The sequence below is a fragment of the Emys orbicularis genome, chromosome 3 (genome assembly GCF_028017835.1).
Source record: "Emys orbicularis isolate rEmyOrb1 chromosome 3, rEmyOrb1.hap1, whole genome shotgun sequence".
NCBI lineage: Eukaryota > Metazoa > Chordata > Testudines > Emydidae > Emys > Emys orbicularis.
Genome location: NC_088685.1, coordinates 148,910,306 through 148,929,549, shown reverse-complemented (window position 1 = coordinate 148,929,549; position 19,244 = coordinate 148,910,306). Strand labels below are relative to the sequence as shown.

At 38.3% G+C, this 19,244-nt stretch overlaps 1 protein-coding gene across 1 annotated transcript in view; it reads left to right on the top strand.

Annotated features, from left to right (window-relative positions):
* Positions 1 to 370: 370 nt before the first annotated feature.
* RMDN2 (regulator of microtubule dynamics 2) overlaps positions 371 to 19,244 on the top strand; it is a 38,894-nt gene continuing 20,020 nt past the window's right edge. Inside the window, exons 1-5 of the mRNA XM_065401469.1 lie at positions 371 to 394; positions 1,202 to 1,668; positions 8,343 to 8,538; positions 10,845 to 10,947; positions 13,170 to 13,230. Of these exons, the coding sequence (XP_065257541.1) occupies positions 371 to 394; positions 1,202 to 1,668; positions 8,343 to 8,538; positions 10,845 to 10,947; positions 13,170 to 13,230 (851 nt within the window). The remainder of the gene's footprint in view (positions 395 to 1,201; positions 1,669 to 8,342; positions 8,539 to 10,844; positions 10,948 to 13,169; positions 13,231 to 19,244) is intronic.

Below are 19,244 nucleotides of genomic sequence, written 5' to 3'. Positions count from 1 at the left end.
TGTGCCCTCTGCTCGCCGCTGAGTTCTCTCTGCTCCCTAGTTAACATGGCCCGGCCGGCTGGTGTGCGAGAGGGAGACGCAGTGAACGCTCCAGTGCTGGGGCCGTGTATCTTCCCCTGCTCCTGGAACCCGTCCCTCTTTTCACTCATTTGTGCTTTTCTAAAATATCCTCCCTTTGTGCTGAACGTGCCCTGCTTGGGGTCAGGTGGCAGGTGAAGACTTTTCCGAAGTCTGAAGACCATCCAACCCTTTCGGCTGTTTTTTGATCAAGGGAGTCAGGGGAAGATAGTGCTTCCACCTCTTAAAAAAAATTTATGACTACTTTTGTGCGGGGAAATCTCTAAGCCAACCTTCAAACACCAAATTGCCCATGTGGCTAGACCTTAACAGAAGGGTAATCCTTGCATGTCTTTGAAAAGAATTTAAAAATTATGAAGATACAAGCCATTTTAAAGGCTCCATGTATGCACAATAGACATTTTATTAAACTATGTCAGTGCCTGCTGTAAAACAGGCTTTGCCACTCCATAGTGCCATAGCTAGGTATTTTGTGTATGTGCAAACTAAGGCAGCCTCCTTTGACTGTCACAGTTTCTTTGGGGGCACTGCAGGGGGGCGGATCCACATGCAGAATCTGACCCTGAGCCCCTTGCAAACCCTTATGCATGTACGTAACTTTTAAGGCAGGACCATATCTGAAGTTACACACTTACACACACAAGTTTTTGTAAAATCAGGGCTTAAATTTGTAAAGTGCTGTGAAAATATAAATTCTTAAGTAAATGTTAAGTAATATTAGAAACTATTGCAGTTTAAAAACCATAGAATTTTATAAAACCAAATTACAGAGGTTTCTCCTCTTAAAACAGATACGCCCAAGGACATTAACTGCAATATTAAGGTTACAAATGAAGGCCACAGTCCTGCACATACGTAAGTGTGTTTGCAGAATGGGGGCCTTGAACACAAAAAAACTGAGTAGTACATAGGTTAAGGTCTTTATTGCAACACTGTTGCCCTCATTGCACATATATAGTATTTTATTTTATTACTACTGAGGCTAATAAATGTATGAGATACCTAAGTATATACCATATCTGCTGGCTGGTATCGACTTAGATTTATGGTTTAAAGGTAAGAGAGTATTTCTGATGGAGTGAAAAAGCAGATTTCATTCTCTCCCCCCCTACTTCATTTTCAGATAAACAGAGAAATGTCTCACTCTGAAAACAAAGGGCTGATATTGGGCATAATGGCAGGGGCTGCTGGAATAAGCTTGGTACTGGTTTGGTATCACAAGAGCCGAAAATCTGGAGCAACTGTAAATTTGCCTGCGTTTCTAGATTTACGCAACAGATTTCATTATGTAGATTTGCAAAATGAGACTCATAATGAGCAAGGAACAGTAATGGCTTTACAAGGAAGACAGCTTCAGATACTGGAAAAATTGAATGGCTTACTATTGAGTGTGGAAGAACTGAAGAGAGAAGTGAAGTTTCTTAAAGAAGCTGTTCCAAAGCTGGAAGAGCTTGTTCGAGATGAGCTGCAAGGGAAGGCTGGTGTTCGTCGGATTAGCCCTTTACACAAAGCCACCAGAAAAAGAAGAGCTGAGACAGTTTATGGTGCAACAGAAACTACCAGCTCTGAGGAGGCAGATAGTGAAGGAGGGTGAGTCTTCAAAATATTTCATGCACAATACACTTTAAAATTGGCATGCAAACAACATTTTAGTACCATATATGTGGAATTATGTTCTGTAAACAGCAGTCTAATTTATTTATGTTTCATGTGTACTAATTATTCTATATCTCAGCATCTGAAAAAGCTTTCCAAATCAGTAGGGCCATCCTATACCCTGCTGTGGCTGATTTGCACAGGTCTTCTAGGAATGTCTCAATTTTGTACAGAAAAAACAAATCAAAATGAAGCATTTTGGAACACATGGGATGGAATGGTTCAATATTTTGTTTCAACGTGACTTTTAATATTTAAATTTATATTTTCTAATATAAAATTTTAGAGTTTTATATTTTCTATTATAATATAAAATTTTAGAGTAATAAAACAGTTTGACTTGAAACAATTTTTTTCCAAAATATTTATTTTGCCTGAAATTTTAATTTTTTGGGGGTTTGTTCCTATTCAGAATGAAAACAGATTTTGAAATCATGAAATTTCCTGCATAACATAACTTCTGACTCCTGCACAGCTTTGCTCCTAACCTTCTCATGGAGGCATCCCATATCGGCACAACTTCAAATGGAATGTTTAAAAAGAAGCTCCTTCTGAAATGTGTCAAAAATGTTACTCTTGGATCATTTTTTTAAGGGTCCCAGTTGTGTCTAAGAGTTTAGTGTTTTCCCTTCAAAGTGCGTTACACTCCTCACTAATTGTGTTCAATGCTCCCCATTGCCTGAGAAGTGAGTATACCGTTTTCTTAGTGAGGTCATCATTTGCTGGCCTGGAAACACAGAATCTAAGCTCAGTTTCTGATCTCACTTTCTGTAAGTTTAAACAGGCACAGCATGGGCAATGACATACCATTCAGTCCTTGGCCTTTTTTCTAGAACTGCAAATAAATGCCAGTTGTCATGGAGGATCATGTAGAATTTTATTAACGGGTTACTGAAGTCCTTTATAAATATTTTTCCCTTTTAAGAAAAGGAAAGAAATAGGAGTTTGCCCCAAGTGTGTGTTCTCAACTCTTCGGTGCACATACTGACAAATCTGCTACACCACTTAGAGACTGTGCTCTGAAGAAAGCTCTCTTAATGTCCATGCAAATTTGTTCATGGAATGACTGCAGTATTTGAAGTTATATGTAGGCTAGCTTTTAAATCAAATCAGATTAATGTAATAAATTCTAAACATGCTGTAGAATTGTAAAGGCCTGCATTTAGTAACAGTCTAAGACAATATAGAGAGCCAGCTTCTATGATCTGTCTTTAATGTGATGAAGAAAAAGTTCTGGGATCATGCTTTTGGTTTAATTGTGTTTTAGTAGGGAAATTCCACAGAGAGAGCATCTCTCTCGTTTGAGATACTAAAGGTGTGATACCGTCAAAGAAATACAGAACGGCTCTTCTGTATTTATGCCTTTTCTGTTATTTCTGACTTCTAGTGGCTTTAAAGGTAGTTATCGAATGGTTCTGTAAACAGGTGTTGCATATTATGGTAACCTGTTGTGTCTGAATGTTACATATGTGTAGGGTAGACTGCATCTAACATGAATACTGAAAATTAGTAAATCTAACTAATCAAATATATTATACAAAATCATTATTGTTGGTCAAAGTTGTTGGTAGACTTCAATACTAATATTCCCCAGATGTATTTGAAGTTATATGTAGGCTGTCTTTTAAATCAAATCAGATTAATGTAATAATAAACTATGATATTCTTGGATTATTAGTTTGACTGTCATAGGAAAATGTTTTAATGACATACAGACTTACCTGAGGCTGAAATAATCAATAGCCTTTTTTTTTTTTACTAAGTTAACCTGTAAAGGTGAAAATGTAGAACAACACTTTTCTACTGAAATATTTTTTATTTTGAGCCTGAGTAGATACTCTATACCTTACCGTCATGGTTCTTTGCAATAGTCTTTCCTTTACAAATGCTTAATAACTTTACTTACATTGAAAAGCATATGCACAATATAACAAAACACCAAGTGCAAAGCTGACCCTCTTGTCATTGAAATAGTTCCTTAAGATTCACTTTCTCTGTTACCTATAAGAATCACAATTATAATAATAAAAAAACCTAAACACTACCTTTTACTTGAACTATGAAGCTGTGCACATGTCTAACCTCAGTCTGAAACATATTGCTCTGAAGTCTAAGCTTGCTCATAATAGTGCTCTCCACCTTTTGTTACTCTCAGTCACTGGATCATTTCTAAGTTTAGGTTCTGATCCTGCAAAAACTTATGTGTGAGTCTAACTTTATGTACATGAGAAGTCCCATTGACTTCAGTTAGATTACATGCATGGGTCAGTGTCTGCAAGGTTGGCCTTAGATTGCAAGTTCTTTAGGGCTCTACTTCGTACTTAAGCACATGCCTAAATTTAAGCACATAAGTAATCCTGTTGACTTCAGTGGAAGTACTGATGTGATTAAAATTAGTACTGATTAAAATGTGCTGGGTGCTTTCCAATCTTTACTCAAACTTTTAGAACCAGGGTGATATAAAAGGCTGCTAGCTTGTTCAGGTGAAACCAGTCATTGGGCTCCTTTTAGCATTTTTCACATCAGTAATTTTTAATATTTTCTTACTTTGTTATTTAGCAATTGGAAGAATTCTCTATTTTGAGGTAAATCAGCCTCTGATTCAAACTGATAAACTGCATATATCCTTGCTTTAATGAGAAGATGTCTAAATCTGTGTTCCCTTCTTAGTACAGTAACTCCTCACTTAACATCCTCCCACTTAACATTGTTTCGAAGTTACGTCGCTGCTCCATTAGGGAACATGCTCATTTAAAGTTGTGCAATGCTCCCTTATAACGTCGTTTGGCTGACTTTACAAGGGATCATTGCACAAGTTCCTCTTCTCCACCTCCTCCCCCTCCCTTCCTCCCTCCCAGCGTGGGGACGCAGCGTGCTCCGGGGAGGAGGTGGAGTGGGGGTGGGAAGAGGCGGGCCTGGAGTGGAGCGGGGACGGGAAGAGGAAGGCCTGGAGCATCCCCCGGCAAAGTCAGCACTTGTTCTTCTGGGGAGAAGCTGCTGCTGCGCAAGGTGCTTCCTAGCGTCCTTGCCTGCCTCATTGTCTGCAGCGGGCTGTGCCTGTGTGGGGTAAGACGGGCACCTCCCCACCACAGTACAGTATTGTACAGTATAATGCCTTTTGTCTGCCCCCCTCCCCCCAAATTTCCTTGGAACCTAACCCCCCGCATTTACATTAAATCTTATGGGAAAATTGGATTCATTTAACATAGTTTCACTTAAAGTTGCATTTTTCAGGAACATAACTACAACGTTAAGTGAGGAGTTGTATGTAATGCTGTCATACTGAAAATGTTTAAAATATCTTATAAAGGTGTAGGGGAGAGAATAGTCAGTGAGTAAATTCATAGGTAGATGAGACTCAATGTATTTGTTCCCTGATCCTGCAAACAGTTAAGCAGATGCTTAAATTATGTCGAGTATCCTCATTGCTCTGTGAAAATAGGGCTACTAACATGTGAAGTCATGCATGTGTAACTATTTGCAGGATCAGAGCCATAGATGGTACTCTCTTTGGACCTTTTGCTGTAGGGACAAGTAGTTTTCAACTTGCTATCTGAAAAACTGTGAAAAGGTCAAACTAGGAGAAGATTAAAAACATTGCTGTACTACATCTGGGCTATCAGCATCCATCACTGCTAGGTTTTTTTGGTGGCCAGTTCTCTGATGGACTAATTGCGTGTCTTGTGACTCTCTTCAGCAAGAACGGAGTTGTAGTATAATACACTACAGCTCCCAGAAACCAGTGGTTTTGCCTTAATAATGTAACATTGTTTCAGCATGTTTCATTTAATATACCTAGCATTTTTCCTTTGTCAGAGATTTAAGAGATACTGTTTTTTCTTTTTTTAAGTATCAAAACTAACAATTCAACAATATCATTTATCTTTATCAAGGGAACGGATTGTCTCTTCCACATATTTCTGTGAGGATTCACAAGCAGGGGTGGTGGTGAGGAAGTGCTACATATGAATATTAATACAGACTAGGAGAGTTTTTTTAAAAAAATGCACTTCCATGGGATCAGAGGGGGATGATGTGCAACCACCTGCCCATTCCTATTCCAACTCACCCTGTCTCCTCCCTCTTCCCCAGCACAGGCTGTGGGCTAGAAAAGGTGTTCTTCCCTTTGGTCTGGGAGGTAAGGAAAGGCACGTTATGTGGGTTGATGGGGATACCATCTGGCCATAGAGAACATTATTACTTCCCTGATATTTTTATGTTTTGTTATTCATGAAGCTTATTCACTTGTTATGATTTCCACAACAAAATATTGCTCAGCTGAGAGATGCTTATAGATTTTCCAAGTGAAGTTGTAGAAAAATTGTATCTTATGATCTGGCCGCCTGGAGCTGATGCTTGGTATTGTCAGGTTGACACAAGACCCTTTGGAGTTCTCTGATAGGCTTGCTTTTGAATGCTTCTCAGCACAAACTTGACCTTGGCATTTTTTGCTTATATGGGAACATCTTGCAGTAATCATGTTAGTCTGTTGTTCAGCCTTGGACAGACAATGTTTTTACAGGGAAAAAAAAAGAAACAAATGGGGAGATGTTATTTCTGCTAATTATCATTCATGATAATTGATAACACTGAGACCTTGATTCCCATGAGTAAAATCAAACACTTTTAAACCTTAAAGGGTGTTTGATGTGGTTCAAAAAAGCTTTTAACTCTACAATACTGTAATTGTAAAAGTGTACAGGAACATGTAGTTCCATTTACAATTACTATTTAATCATTGCTACTTTACACTATCTAACTCCAAGCATTTTCAGTTGGTAGTTAAACAAAACAACCCTTTTTACCTGAATGTCAGGATTCCAACTGATTTGCAAGAAGGTGTTCAGCACTGTAGCATGCATTACAGCTAAAGAAGCATCTAAAAATATACTGCTTTTTTGGTGGTTTATATAGTCCATTATATACACTGCTTACATATGCAGTAGCTTTACAACCAGTTCAAAATAATAATGAAATAGCAACACATTGCACTTTTAAATATGTTTTAGCAGACTAAAGTAAATATTTAACAACTTTCAAATCCTGACTCTGCTGAAGTCAATGGAACTTTTGCCATTGGACTTCAGTGGTATGAGGATTCAGCTCTAAACTAATAGATAAACTAAATATATAAAAATCTGTTCTGAATATTTCGCTTCTTTTGTCCATCATACTTTGCTTTTCAATTTGTCACTAAAAAGCTTTTATTCCTCTTCTTTCCCATACCAGTGGGGAAATTTAAGTTTAGAAACTACCGTGGCAAATCTGGCAATTCTGTTATTCAATAAGCAGCTGCATACTTATTACTTTAACTTATCCAAGCAAGCTGTAAATGCACAATGTCATTTTAATTCTGGTAGTTTTCTTAGAGTGATTTATTGAAGAGAGGATTATTTAAATAAAAGTATCAAAAATCATTTAGCTCTATATTTCCAACACACTATAATGATCCTATTTCTAGAAAATTATTTGTATGTTTTGGTTGTTCTGAGCAAATTTGACTGAATTATTTATTGCTTAGGGTGTGCAATAAATATTAAAAATATGCAATTTGTATTTTATTCTGGTCATGGTAACTTTGAGCGCTCTGTGCTTGATAGCAAATAATTTCCAAAGATTACTGCAAAAAGATTGTTCCATAAGAACATGGTTTTCAAAAAATGGATGCCAACAGTTACTCTTTTTATTTATTTATTTATTTGTTTTTGGTATGTGCACCTAAATAGATGGCTAGAACTTCAAATGTCTTTTGGAGTCAATGGAGATTGTTGGGTGGTCAGCTCTTTGGAAAATAAGGCTACTTATTTATCTCTGTGTGGCAATTTATAAAATATGATTCTTTCCTTAGTTGTATTTTCCCATAACTCAGTCAGTGAAGTTAGTGAACTACTTTAGTTTTTCCAGTGTGGGATATTAATCTTCTGAATGTACAAAATATATTGATGTAATTGATCATGCTTAATATGTAAATAGCATTTGACATCATGAAAGCATTTTGCAAAATTCAGTTACACAGCATTGGTAACATTTTTGTGCGATTGGTTAGTATTTACACCTACATTTCACAGATGGGGAAAATGAGTCACAGAATTCAAGTGAGTTTTTCAAGGCTACTGTAATGGAATGCTAAAATATATTGTACTGTTCAGGCTCTAGATGTCTCTGTGCATAAAATACCATATTTAAGCTAACCTCAGCCATACCTGGCAGTGCCTTAAAGGATCTTCTGATGAACACATCTGATAGGTATCTTGCTCAGAAGCAAGCTCTGTAGCCAGTCCAGATCTGGTAACAGAACCATGACAGCTACAGAGACAGTGTCAAAAACAGAATAAGAACTCACAGTATTCCTGTGCTCTAACCACTAGGCAATGTCCCTGACAATCATGTTTTGCAGACTTAAACTTGATGCATTCTTCCTAACTATTTGCCTAATATGCTAATTATAATGAATCTATTCTCCAGTTCAGAATAGGGATACTGTAAAATGAATGTGAAACTATCAGGAACTGGGCTAACTTCTTTAAAGTTGGGGAACTGGCACAAATTGTTATAGAACGTTTTGTCAATATTTTTAGAATATATAATTATTGTTTCTATAATTTTAGCTATATTACAGCTCACAGTGATACTGAAGGAGAATCCGAAGAAGAAAGGGGATGGATTAGTTTACCTGCAGCATCTGCGAGAACAGAAAAGGAAACAGAACTATTTAATCTTCTGCAGCAGGTGGACAGTTTGCGTTGTGGTTCAGATGATGATAAAAAGGAGAGCTTCAGACTGTTACTTGAGAAAGAGGAAAAGGTACTAAGGGATAAATGTACAATTATTTTCATAGTCCTGGCTCTAGGTTCACTACTGTATATGTCATCCTTTTTAACTCTGAAATATTAGAACTAAAGTACAGAAGACTAGAAGGTGTTGTACAACAATTTACATTAAAAACAAAAATTATTTCAAAGTATCATCAGATCAGTATTTTTATTAGGGTAGCTGTAAAGGTTTAATTGTTTTGTTTTGAACTAAATTTAAACTATATCAAGTTCCAGTTTGTTACAGCTTCTTAAGGAACAGACATGTCATGGACTTTTTTTAGGCAGTAGGAGTAGTTTTTCCAGCTCTCAAATTTGTCTATATGGAAAAGTCCTATGGAATTAAATAGGGAAGAAACCAACAGGGATCTAAAGAAATTTAAAGAGTGTTTATAGAAATGACACTAAAACCAATAGGGAGAGATCCACTGAAGTCAATGGAGCTATGACAGTTTACATCATCTGGGGATCTGCCCCATAAAATCGAATAGAGTGATCATTAGTGTGTAGTTTTTTTTAAAGCATCCTATAGAATTCTATAGGAGGGTATCACTGCTCACTCACCTCTTGAGTGCCTTCTAGTGGCTGGGTGTGGTAATGCAGGCCTTTCTTGCACCTGGCTGTAGGTTGTCAACCTCACTTGGTGGGTCTTCAGTGGCTCAGCTCTCCAGCCAAGTCTCACAGTCCGTCTGAATGAATGAACCCCTTCTGGGTTAACAAGGTTCCAACAAGGACTAGCAGAGTGTCCTTATTAGTGTCTTCACCAATGTCTCTGGACCCTTTGAGTCTAGCCTCTTTATCGGGCTTTTAGTAAAGAACCCCACAAGGACTGTTGGTCTACCCTCACCAGGGCCCTGTTTCTTGGCCCTTTAAATCTAGTCCCTTTTCTTGGGCTTTTAAACAAGCTGTGTCCCTTTCCAGGGCGTAGGCCACTCCAGCACTTGCTGGTGGGGGACCCGGGTCCATCTACTACTCTAGGTCCCAACACACAGCAGCCACTTACTGCTCCCTCCAGTTTGCTGCTGCTATTCCTTGGGCCTTTTCCCATGCAGCTCCCTTCTCTTTGCCCATACCTCAGAGCTTAAGTTCTCAGAGCCTCTTCCTCCTCTCTGAATGCAACTACCACCAGAACCCTTCTGCTTCTCTGGAGCTTCTGTGACCAGAGAGAAGCATCCTTCCCTGCTCCTCTGGTCACAGCCATCAACTGACCTGCTCAGGCCTTGCAGCTCCTTTTATCTGAGCCTGCTGGGCTCTGATTGGCTCCTTCCATGTAGCCTGTCTAAGCAGGCCTATAGGACCCACCTTTGCTGCTCTTTTCCTAGGGCAGGGTGTAGTAGGACTGCAGGGCCTCCAGCAGGGGGCCACAAAGGCCTAGTACACCCTGTTACAGAGGGATATAATTCTCTATTAAATTCTAAAGGATGATTTGAAAAACCCATAAAAAGTTACAATTTTCTGGTACATTCTCTAGGACAGGGATAGTCAATTATTGTTTGCCAAAGTCTAAATATCTTGGTCAAGGTATAGTCAAGGTCCAGACTCCAGAGAAAATAATAATAACCTCCCCCCCCCCAATAATGATGATAAGTAAATAAAAAGATTTTGGGGTCCGTTCAAAAATGTCTGGCAATTTGGCCTGCGATCTGACTATTTACTATCCCTGCTCCAGGACTTTTCCTTTAAGGTGAGCTTGACCTTTCAGCACTTGTGCTCTCATTGAAATCACTGGGAGTTTTAGGTGCAGTAATTAATACAGTGCTCACTCTTCATACATTTCTTCTGGTTAGGCAGATATTAGTGCTTTTGGTAGTGTTCCTCATTTAAGTAAGTGTAGAAAATAGCAGTTAGACTGGTAGATATGATACTTACTGTGAGTGTATGATGAGATTTTTATTTCATGCACAAAGAAAACATCCTAATTGCTTACTGCATGCTATTTTTATAATGGATTACCCTTTTACTTGTAATAACGAACAGTTATAGAAAGTCCTTTTGTAAAGAAAACAAAGAAAAAACCTGAACGAACCTAACACATGTGTTCCAGCTAAGTGTCCCAATATTTATCTTCTCTTCTTAGGGGAAAAATTCATCTATCTTGCTCTCCAAACATAATAAACATAGTGTGGCAGGAATAAAAATAGCCAAAAATTCACCATCTTTCAATGAGGGGAATGAGGAGAGAGAATAAATATGCTGTTAAATTATTTTAACTTTTATTCAAGGAAACTATATAAAATTACATTTACATTTTAGTCAATTTAATGGTCTAATATATCTGCTTCTTCCTTCTCCTTTCAGTATGGAAACCATGAGGGGTTTCTTTGGAGACTTGCACGAGCTTATGGAGATATGTTTGAGATGACTACAGATGTTGAAGAAAAGAAGAAATATGTTGCTAATGGTAGGGGGAGCAAAAAACTGGCTAGATAAAGTGACACCTGATTATTGTAGAAAGGCTCATTCTGTGAACTTTTAGTGGCACTTTTCCCTGAAATGTCATAGTCCAAGTAATTTGTAATCTGGTTTTATAAGCATTTAGACCTTGATGAAAATGTTTTGCATGATAAAACTGCCACGTGTTTTGGCATCAAGCACTTAGTTTCACTCTACTCAGAAGATGTCCAGGACTGGATTAGAAGGGGTTTTGCCAGTCAGGATTGGCTCCAGTCAGTGCTTTTAATACTTAAATGTGAGCCAGACTGACACAGAACTAAAATAAAAAAAATCTTCAGCCTGATGACGTCTAAATAAATGCCAAGGCTAAGGCAATTTTTTTTTCCTAGGGCAAAGGTTGGGGTCCTCTGAGGCCCCACAGTTTAGTAACCCCGTCTCAGGTGAGGAGGGCTGAATATGGCTCTTTTGGGAGCCTGGGAATACTGAGGACTAGAAGCAGTGCTAAAGAATGAAAAGCAGAATATGCTGCATCCACTGCACCGAGCCTGTGTATCCAACATCTCCTGGATGTCCTGTTGTCAGCTTAATCTCAAACTGGTCAAAACTGAATTCCTGATTTTTCCCTTTCACTACCTCCTTTTTTCCTCTGCAACTTTCCAAAGCACCACCATCTTGGCCATCGCTCGGGTTCATAACTGGGAGGTCATCATTTGCTTTCTCTCCCTGGTCCTGCACATTTAAGCTGTATCTAAATCCTGCCACCTCTTCAGTACCTCTAGCATCTTCCTTTCTCAATGAGAAATTCTCACCCAGGCCGTCTTGATCTCGACTACTGCAAAATTCTTCTCTCTTGCCTCTCTGACAACCCCATGGCCCCCTCCTGTCCATACAACACACTGCCACTAAAATAATCCTCTTTGCCCATCTCTTTGATTACATCACTCCCTCTGTACCTCATCCACTGGCTCCCCCTCCTCTCCTGCATCAAATTTAACTTGTCCTTACTGCCTTCAGAGCCCTACATAGTCCTGCCTCTCCTTACTTATCTCTTTGTCTTGTTCTGAGTTTTCATTAACCCACTCTGTTCCTCCAGGGATGCCAGCCTGGACCACTCATTTGATAGCTTCTCTCACACACACCTCTCCATGCCTTCTTTCATGCTACCCTTACACATGTTGTGTCCTTCCTGAGCTGCTCTGCAGGGTACCTACTCTGTCTGCCATCACATCTCTTGTGAAGACTCATCTCTGTCTTGATTCCTATAAGAAACTTGCTAACTAACATTGTCTTGCTTCACGACTAACTTGGATATAATTTACATGCACGGTATGTGTTTAATATTAACACAAGTATATCTTTGTTACTCCCTTCCCCTTACTCACTGTCCATTTGTTTACATGTCTGTCTGTACAGTGAGCTCCTTCGGGCAGGGATGTTCCCTTCTTTGTTTGGAAAGTGCCCAGCACACACACAGCACACAAAATAAATAATAAAATAATAATAAAACTATACTTTGATCTCACATCATTTGCTGCTGCTTGTGATTAATTTTAGCACTTGTTGATGGGAGATAATGGCAGGGCAGAGAGCGATGAGAAGCAATGGTGGTATGTGAAGTGGGTCAGAGGTATTCATGTGATCAGCAGTGTTGCGTCACAGCCTGTTCAGATATTTATCCTGCAATGGCTGGGTGTTCTGAGTTCTGAAGTCTCTTGCAGCATTTTCTTTTTTTTTTAATTTTTAGTTTGGGAAGAGGCTCAGAGAGAACTGTTTCTAAAGTGGACTTGGCACAGTAACTTATTTTTAATTCCAACTGGACAGAGGATTGTTTGCTTTACCTCTTGTTTTTATAGTTATTTTTAATAATAATAATAAAATGTGGCTTAATTGGTTACAGCTAAGGCTTTAGAAACAGCAATCTCATCATCTGGACTCCTACTCAAAATGTGAATTTGGCCAAGTCGCTTAATTTCTTCATTCCTGAGTCAAAAGCAGAACATCACTGAAAACCAGTTGGTTGCATCTGAATTGAACTATCCTAAGTAAACAAAAATATAAAAAATACATTTGTGTATGTATTGTGAATCCATAATGTTACAATATCCCTCTCAGTGTTTAAATGGAAAATCAGATTGGTTTCTTTTATATCTAAAGTATATTATCTCACAATGTAGTTCCTGGCTTAATCTAAGATGGAGAGATGCTTTAGTATAACTTTTTCTTTTACAGGAAAGATTGTAGCTGAAAAAGCTATTCAGCTGGATACCATGAGCGCTGATAGTCACCAATGGTAAGTTTGAATAATGGAGAAATATTGTTTGTATTATGGTTTTCTGCAAAGTCAGAAAGCTGAAATTGTCTATAAAAAATGTCCACAACAAGTCCTATAAGAGTTACAGGCTCCATATTTTATCATTGTAGATTATTGGTTGGATATCAGTTTTGTAAGGTAGCTGTTTATAACTTTATATGGTTTTATTTACCCAGCATAATGCAGTTACATCTAATAATTACATTAAAATATTTTGAGAAAAGCTTGCTATAGTACACGAAACCTCAGTTTTTGGTGAAACAAGGCACTAAACAATTTTCCAGTAAGTATGATGAAATGTAGGAATGAGTATTTGATTACACCAGTATCTCATAATGTCCATACAAACTACAATTTTCCATTTTCTTTCCTTTCCTAAACTATTCAAAACAGTTGTTTGACATGATTTTCTTTTTGATGTTATTTCTCTTATCTAATTCAAATGCACCCATCCAAAGCACTAGTTGAACTTACAGTCTGTAGCAATGAAAGTTAAACAATAAGGGCCACATTCTGATACATATTGAGTAGTATCTTTCTATGCAAGTATTCCCACTGGAATCCAGAGTTTTAGACAGGTGCATTGTAATAATAAATTAAATGAACAATATATTCATAGAAATACTTTAGGAATAGCTAATTATGAAAAAAGACAAAACAAAAAGTAAACAATGTAATGGAAGAGAGAGACAAATGGAAAATTATGGCTTATGTGAACATTTGGAGATATGGGTGTATCCGGATACTAATTTCTGCATTTTATCGTATTGCTTACTGAAATGCTGTTAGTTTGGGACCTCAAGATACTGGCCCAATGTCTGTCCAAAATTGAAAATCCTCCCACATCCCCAGAATTAAGACTTTTCCATCACTCTTCCAAAATTAATTCCTCCTCCGCGCAACAAGAAAGAAACTGTGAGCGTAGTTAATGACTTCCAGCATTAATTGGAGGCCAACAAATTTGGTTCTGGTGGACCAATAGGGAAAGAGAGCTCCAAAATCATGTCTTCAGACTCCTGTTATTTAACCAAGGGAGTTATTTGCTGCAGCACTTCAGCTAATCTCCTTATATATTGTGAGGAGTAGGTGATTTATGAGGTTTTTAGGCCTTTACTGGTTAACTCCAATAACATAAATTACACCTGGAAATGAGTTGGTGGCCAGTGCAGATCATAAAGATCAAATGTGATGTGCTCCCTGTGCCGAACATTACATAACAAATGGATCACTGCTTTCTATACTAGCAGAACTATTTTTACAGTCTTACATTTGAAAATTAATATATTTTTTTCCTGTAGCTTGATGTAAAAATTAGGACCATGAACAAAATGGCGTATGAAAAGTTGGTACTAGAGTTGGGCAAAATTTAGAATTTCTTTTGCATGAGAAATTCCAACATTTCAAAATTGTCTTTAGTCCCAAATTGGCATAAAAAAGTCAAAATTTCCTGAAAAAAGAAGTTTCTAAAAATTTAGTTTTGTTGATATCAAAATGACCTCATTAAGGCACTTTGTTTCAGTAAGGTCAAAGCGCTTTGTGTTGACTTTTATATTCTACAATAATTTTAAAGTAATATAATATAGTTGAAACAAATTGTTTTTACCTTATTAAAATAAAGCACTTATCGAAGTCTATATGTTCCCATGAAATGTTTCAAGTTTGGCAGGTCAGCATTTCTGACAGAAACATATTCCATCAAAAAAAATTTCTGCTAGCTTTAGCTGGGGTCTCCTCAGTGCTGCTATTTTATTTATTAATTGTTTACTTCTTTTCTCCTTGCTGATGAAAGTTTTGTTGCTGTTTCTTTCATTCCAGGGTTAGTTTATTAATTATTTGCTAATTATTGCATCAGTTTAGTCTGTCTGCTACTACGCTGAGATCCGCACTTTATTGTGTTGTCCCTGCACAGGGGTTCCTGAGAGAGTTGCTATGCTTTTAAAATGGTGTATTTCCCCCTTCTTTGATGTTAATCTCACCTCTCCTTGATCCAGCTCTGCTTTCTGGCTATGGGCCATTAAAGAGGTATAGTATGGAAGGGGAGTTTAGTCTGTGCTAGAGGACATTACCCCTTGAGGCTTTTAATTTATCCTCTCCTCCTTGCTGACTTTGTCATAGTTTAGAAGTAAAATACTGTAATGACAGGCCCCGCTAGCAGGGGAAAATAAGTACAAAAGTAAGGAAAGAAAAGGTGTCCCAAAATTAGACTGATCAAAAAAATTGTTCTAGAGGTTGAAGTGTGGAAGGAAATCCCATGTTTCTTAAGCTGTGGTGTCTTGTTGCAGAAAAAAATTATATGCGTTCTACAGTTTCATCCTTGTATTTCTGTCCTTAGTAAGTTTGAACTTTTCTTTTACTATGTAGCCAGAGGTACGGAGGCTTTCCAAAAGTATAATGGCATTGTAAGTTTCATTAGGTTGGAATGATCAAGTGCTCAGCATTGGTGGTGATTTTAAGGATTAATGTGGTATAGACTGTAAAGTAGTTTATAATTCCACTTTGTTTATGAAGAATATTGTAATATTTGATATTATTCTCCTGATTAGTACTGGATAAGGGTTATGTCTCATTCACTTTGCAAATGTGATATAGATGGGCTGCAATAATAAAAGCAATAATATTATAGTGTTCCTAGCAGGCAGCTAAGTCTACTTATCTGCTTTGATTAAGGCCATGTTTACACTTGCACTTATGTCGGCAAAGTTTTTGTTGCTCCAGGGTGTGAAAAAAACACTCTCCTGAGCGACGTAAATTTTGCCATCATAAGCGCTCATGTGCACAGCGCTATGTTGGCGGAAGATGCTCTCCCGCTGACATTGCTACTGCTGCTCGTTGAGCTGGTTTTATTGTGTTGACTGGAGAGGTCTCTCGTGGCTACACAAGTGCTGCTGTAAGTGGAGACGTGGCCTTAGTTTGTACAGTTCTTTCTCTTCCTCTTTCACCCTTGATTACACAGACGCTTGTAATCTAATAATATGGGGGGGGGGAATGAAATTTAATTAAACAACTCTGAATTGTACATCAAATTTTTATTCCTTCCTTTTGTGGAAGAAAATTTGTTTTATAAATTGGCACTAATGTTTCCCTGGATTTTATTCTGTTTGTCTATTGGGAACATAAAATATATCTGTCTCAGAGGATTAGGATAATAGGCTTCTTTGAAAGATTTTTTCAGAAGCTTATCTCTAATAATTAGGAGCTCTAATTAGAACATAAATAAATTTCTATATGTACAAGCCAAGGAAGTTCAGCAACTGTGAAGTATAATTGATTGAGGGGAAATTGCTAATTCTGGCCTTCTTTTCCCACCCATGCAGATTTTTTAGATTTATTTGACCTGGTAACCATATTTTATATATTACATGTCAACTTGGTGACTTCATTTAGTCTGTTAGAAAAGTTCTATGATATGAGAACAAGTGATGGGCTTTCTGAGCAAGGCCTCCCTTCAACAGAGAGATACCTTCATGTCTATCTATCTCTATACTTAAAAGTTTTTTAGTGTAGCGTGTTGGTTAGGAGTATGAAAAAAATATCACACTCTCCTACTAACATAGCTGTGCTGGCAAAAGCCCTATTGTATACACAGTTATATCAGCAAAAAGGTCCTATTGCCAGTATATCTTTTGTAGTTTGCGGAACTGGTATAAGTTATTTATTTGGGCAGAAGCACTCTTTTGCTGGCATAAGCAATGTCTCCATTAGGAGGGTTTGCTGGTATAGCTAAGGTCGTTTTTTTACCTACTTTCCACATCTGCCTCCAGAAAAATGCCTGGAATAGGGCCAACTGCCTGTCTGTGTTTAGTTGTGTGATATGTCAGTGCAGAAGATAATCTTTTAGGCAAAAAGATATCAGTACCAGAGCTTTCAGTGTTTTTACCAGCAGCTTGCCAGGTACTCAATATTCATCTTCAAATTAAATTTATCAGTGGGATAAATATAGAAAGTACTGACCAAAACATCTTTTATCAATCAGTCATCCTTGGCAATCAATCTTTTTGCAGCTGCTGCTAATCTCAGAATTAATAGATGCATCCAGATTTCAGCTGCTGAGTGGTCATACTTTATTTTATGGTTCCCGGATAGATCATGCAGCCTTTAGATTGTTTGATTAGAGATATTTTAAACTGCTGACAATGAAAATCATAGCTGTAATTTTCGTCTGTCTAATCAGTCCAGTCCCCTGTGAAGAGGGATTAGAACTATAGTAAGATTTTAGTAAAAGATGTAAATGTTGACGATGCCCTCATATGTTTGAACACCTTGCAGCATTTTAATTTGTGGAACTTGTTGCAACTTCCATGGGAGCGGAATGCAAAAATTGGCATTTGTCAGTTAACCAGCTTTTAAAAAAAAAAACCAACCTCAAACAGAATCTTGTTTGTGATTGTTTTATGACTAGGGGCCCTACCAAATTCATGGTCCATTTTGGTCAATTTCATGGCCGGGGGTATAAAATTAGTCAACTTCACGTTTTCAGATGTTTAGATCTGAAATTTCACTGTGTTGTAACCGTGGGGGTCCTGACCCAAAAGGCAGTCAGGGTTAGGGGGTCACAAGGCTATTGTAACAGGGTCATGGGATTGCCACCCTTACTTCTGCCTTGCTGCTGGCCGGGGTGCTGCCTTCAGGGCTGGGCAGCTAGAGAGGAAGGCTGCTGGCCGGACGCACAGCTTTAAAGCCAGCTCCACTGCCAGCAGCAGTTCAGAAATGATTGTCGGAGGTATGTGGGGTTGGTTACCATATGGTTTTCCTGGCAGTCTCCCGCCCAAGTCTCTTGGTGAAGGGAAATGGTGAATCATGGGAGATAGAGCCCAGCTCATAGAGGAAAATTAGGGTATGAGGCACCTTCTGCAGCAAGGTCCTTTGATTAGTGGCACTCTGGTGGAAATTCTGCAGCAATTCATATAGGTGAATGGGACATAGTTTGGGATTGCAGCATAAACACACCAGTTGGATGTTTCTGCTAAAATGATCAGTAAGGAAATAATGACAGTTAAATTATCATAGTTAGGTTTCAGAGTTAACACTCAGTTGAGATTAACCGAGCTATTCACGCCTCTGAGAACTATTGTTTCACACTGTGCAGATTCACGAAGATATGACTGTTGATTTATGCTCTCTTAATATTTTCAGTTACATCTGCAGCCATACGAGATAAAAACAAATATTTAAAAAATTAAAGTTTAGTTTCTAGGGGACAGTTCTGCGACAAATTCCATGGCCACAGAAATGCAGAAGGCCCATAATATTCTGTTAATGTTGTTTTGGGTACAACAAATTAATCTGCATTGAATACTAGTCTAAAATTGTGTGCCTTTGGATTCCTCTTTGTGTATTGCTGTGTCCTTTACAATGTTGTACTATATGAAAAAGTACTTGACAAAGCCCTGGCTGGGATGATTTAGTTGGGAATTGGTCCTGCTTTGAGCAAGGGGTTGGACTAGATGACCTCCTGAGGTCCCTTCCAACCCTGATATTATATGAAAATTCTCCAATTTAGTTTGCATTCAGGTGGGTATTTTTTAAAACTGTTGGTTTTTTTCCAGTGTGTTTGCTTGTGTTAGCTGCAATGTGTCTGCTGGACCTGACATTTCCATGGAGCTCAGCTTTATTACTTTTATGAGATCTTACAACAAAAACTAATGTTCCTGCCAGCCTGGATTAACCAATGTGTTCTTTCTGCACTTGCATGGGACCCCTATCTCAGTGGGGCCATCCGATGACCGGGAGTGGGATGGGGGAACCCTGAGCAGCACTGCATTGCAATGCCACTTGCTCAAATTTGGCCTGGCTGCCCCCCATTGATGCAGAATTGGGCAACCAGGACCTGGAGAAGCTACCCTAGCCCAGGATGGCACTGATGAATGGCCAGCAAGGTTGCGGGGATAGTTGGTGAGTTGGTGGTGGGCTATGGGTTTAGTGAAGAGAGCAATTGGGGATGCTGGCAGTGGCAGGGTTGGAGGCTGGAATGAGGTGCTGAGGGCTGTGTGAAC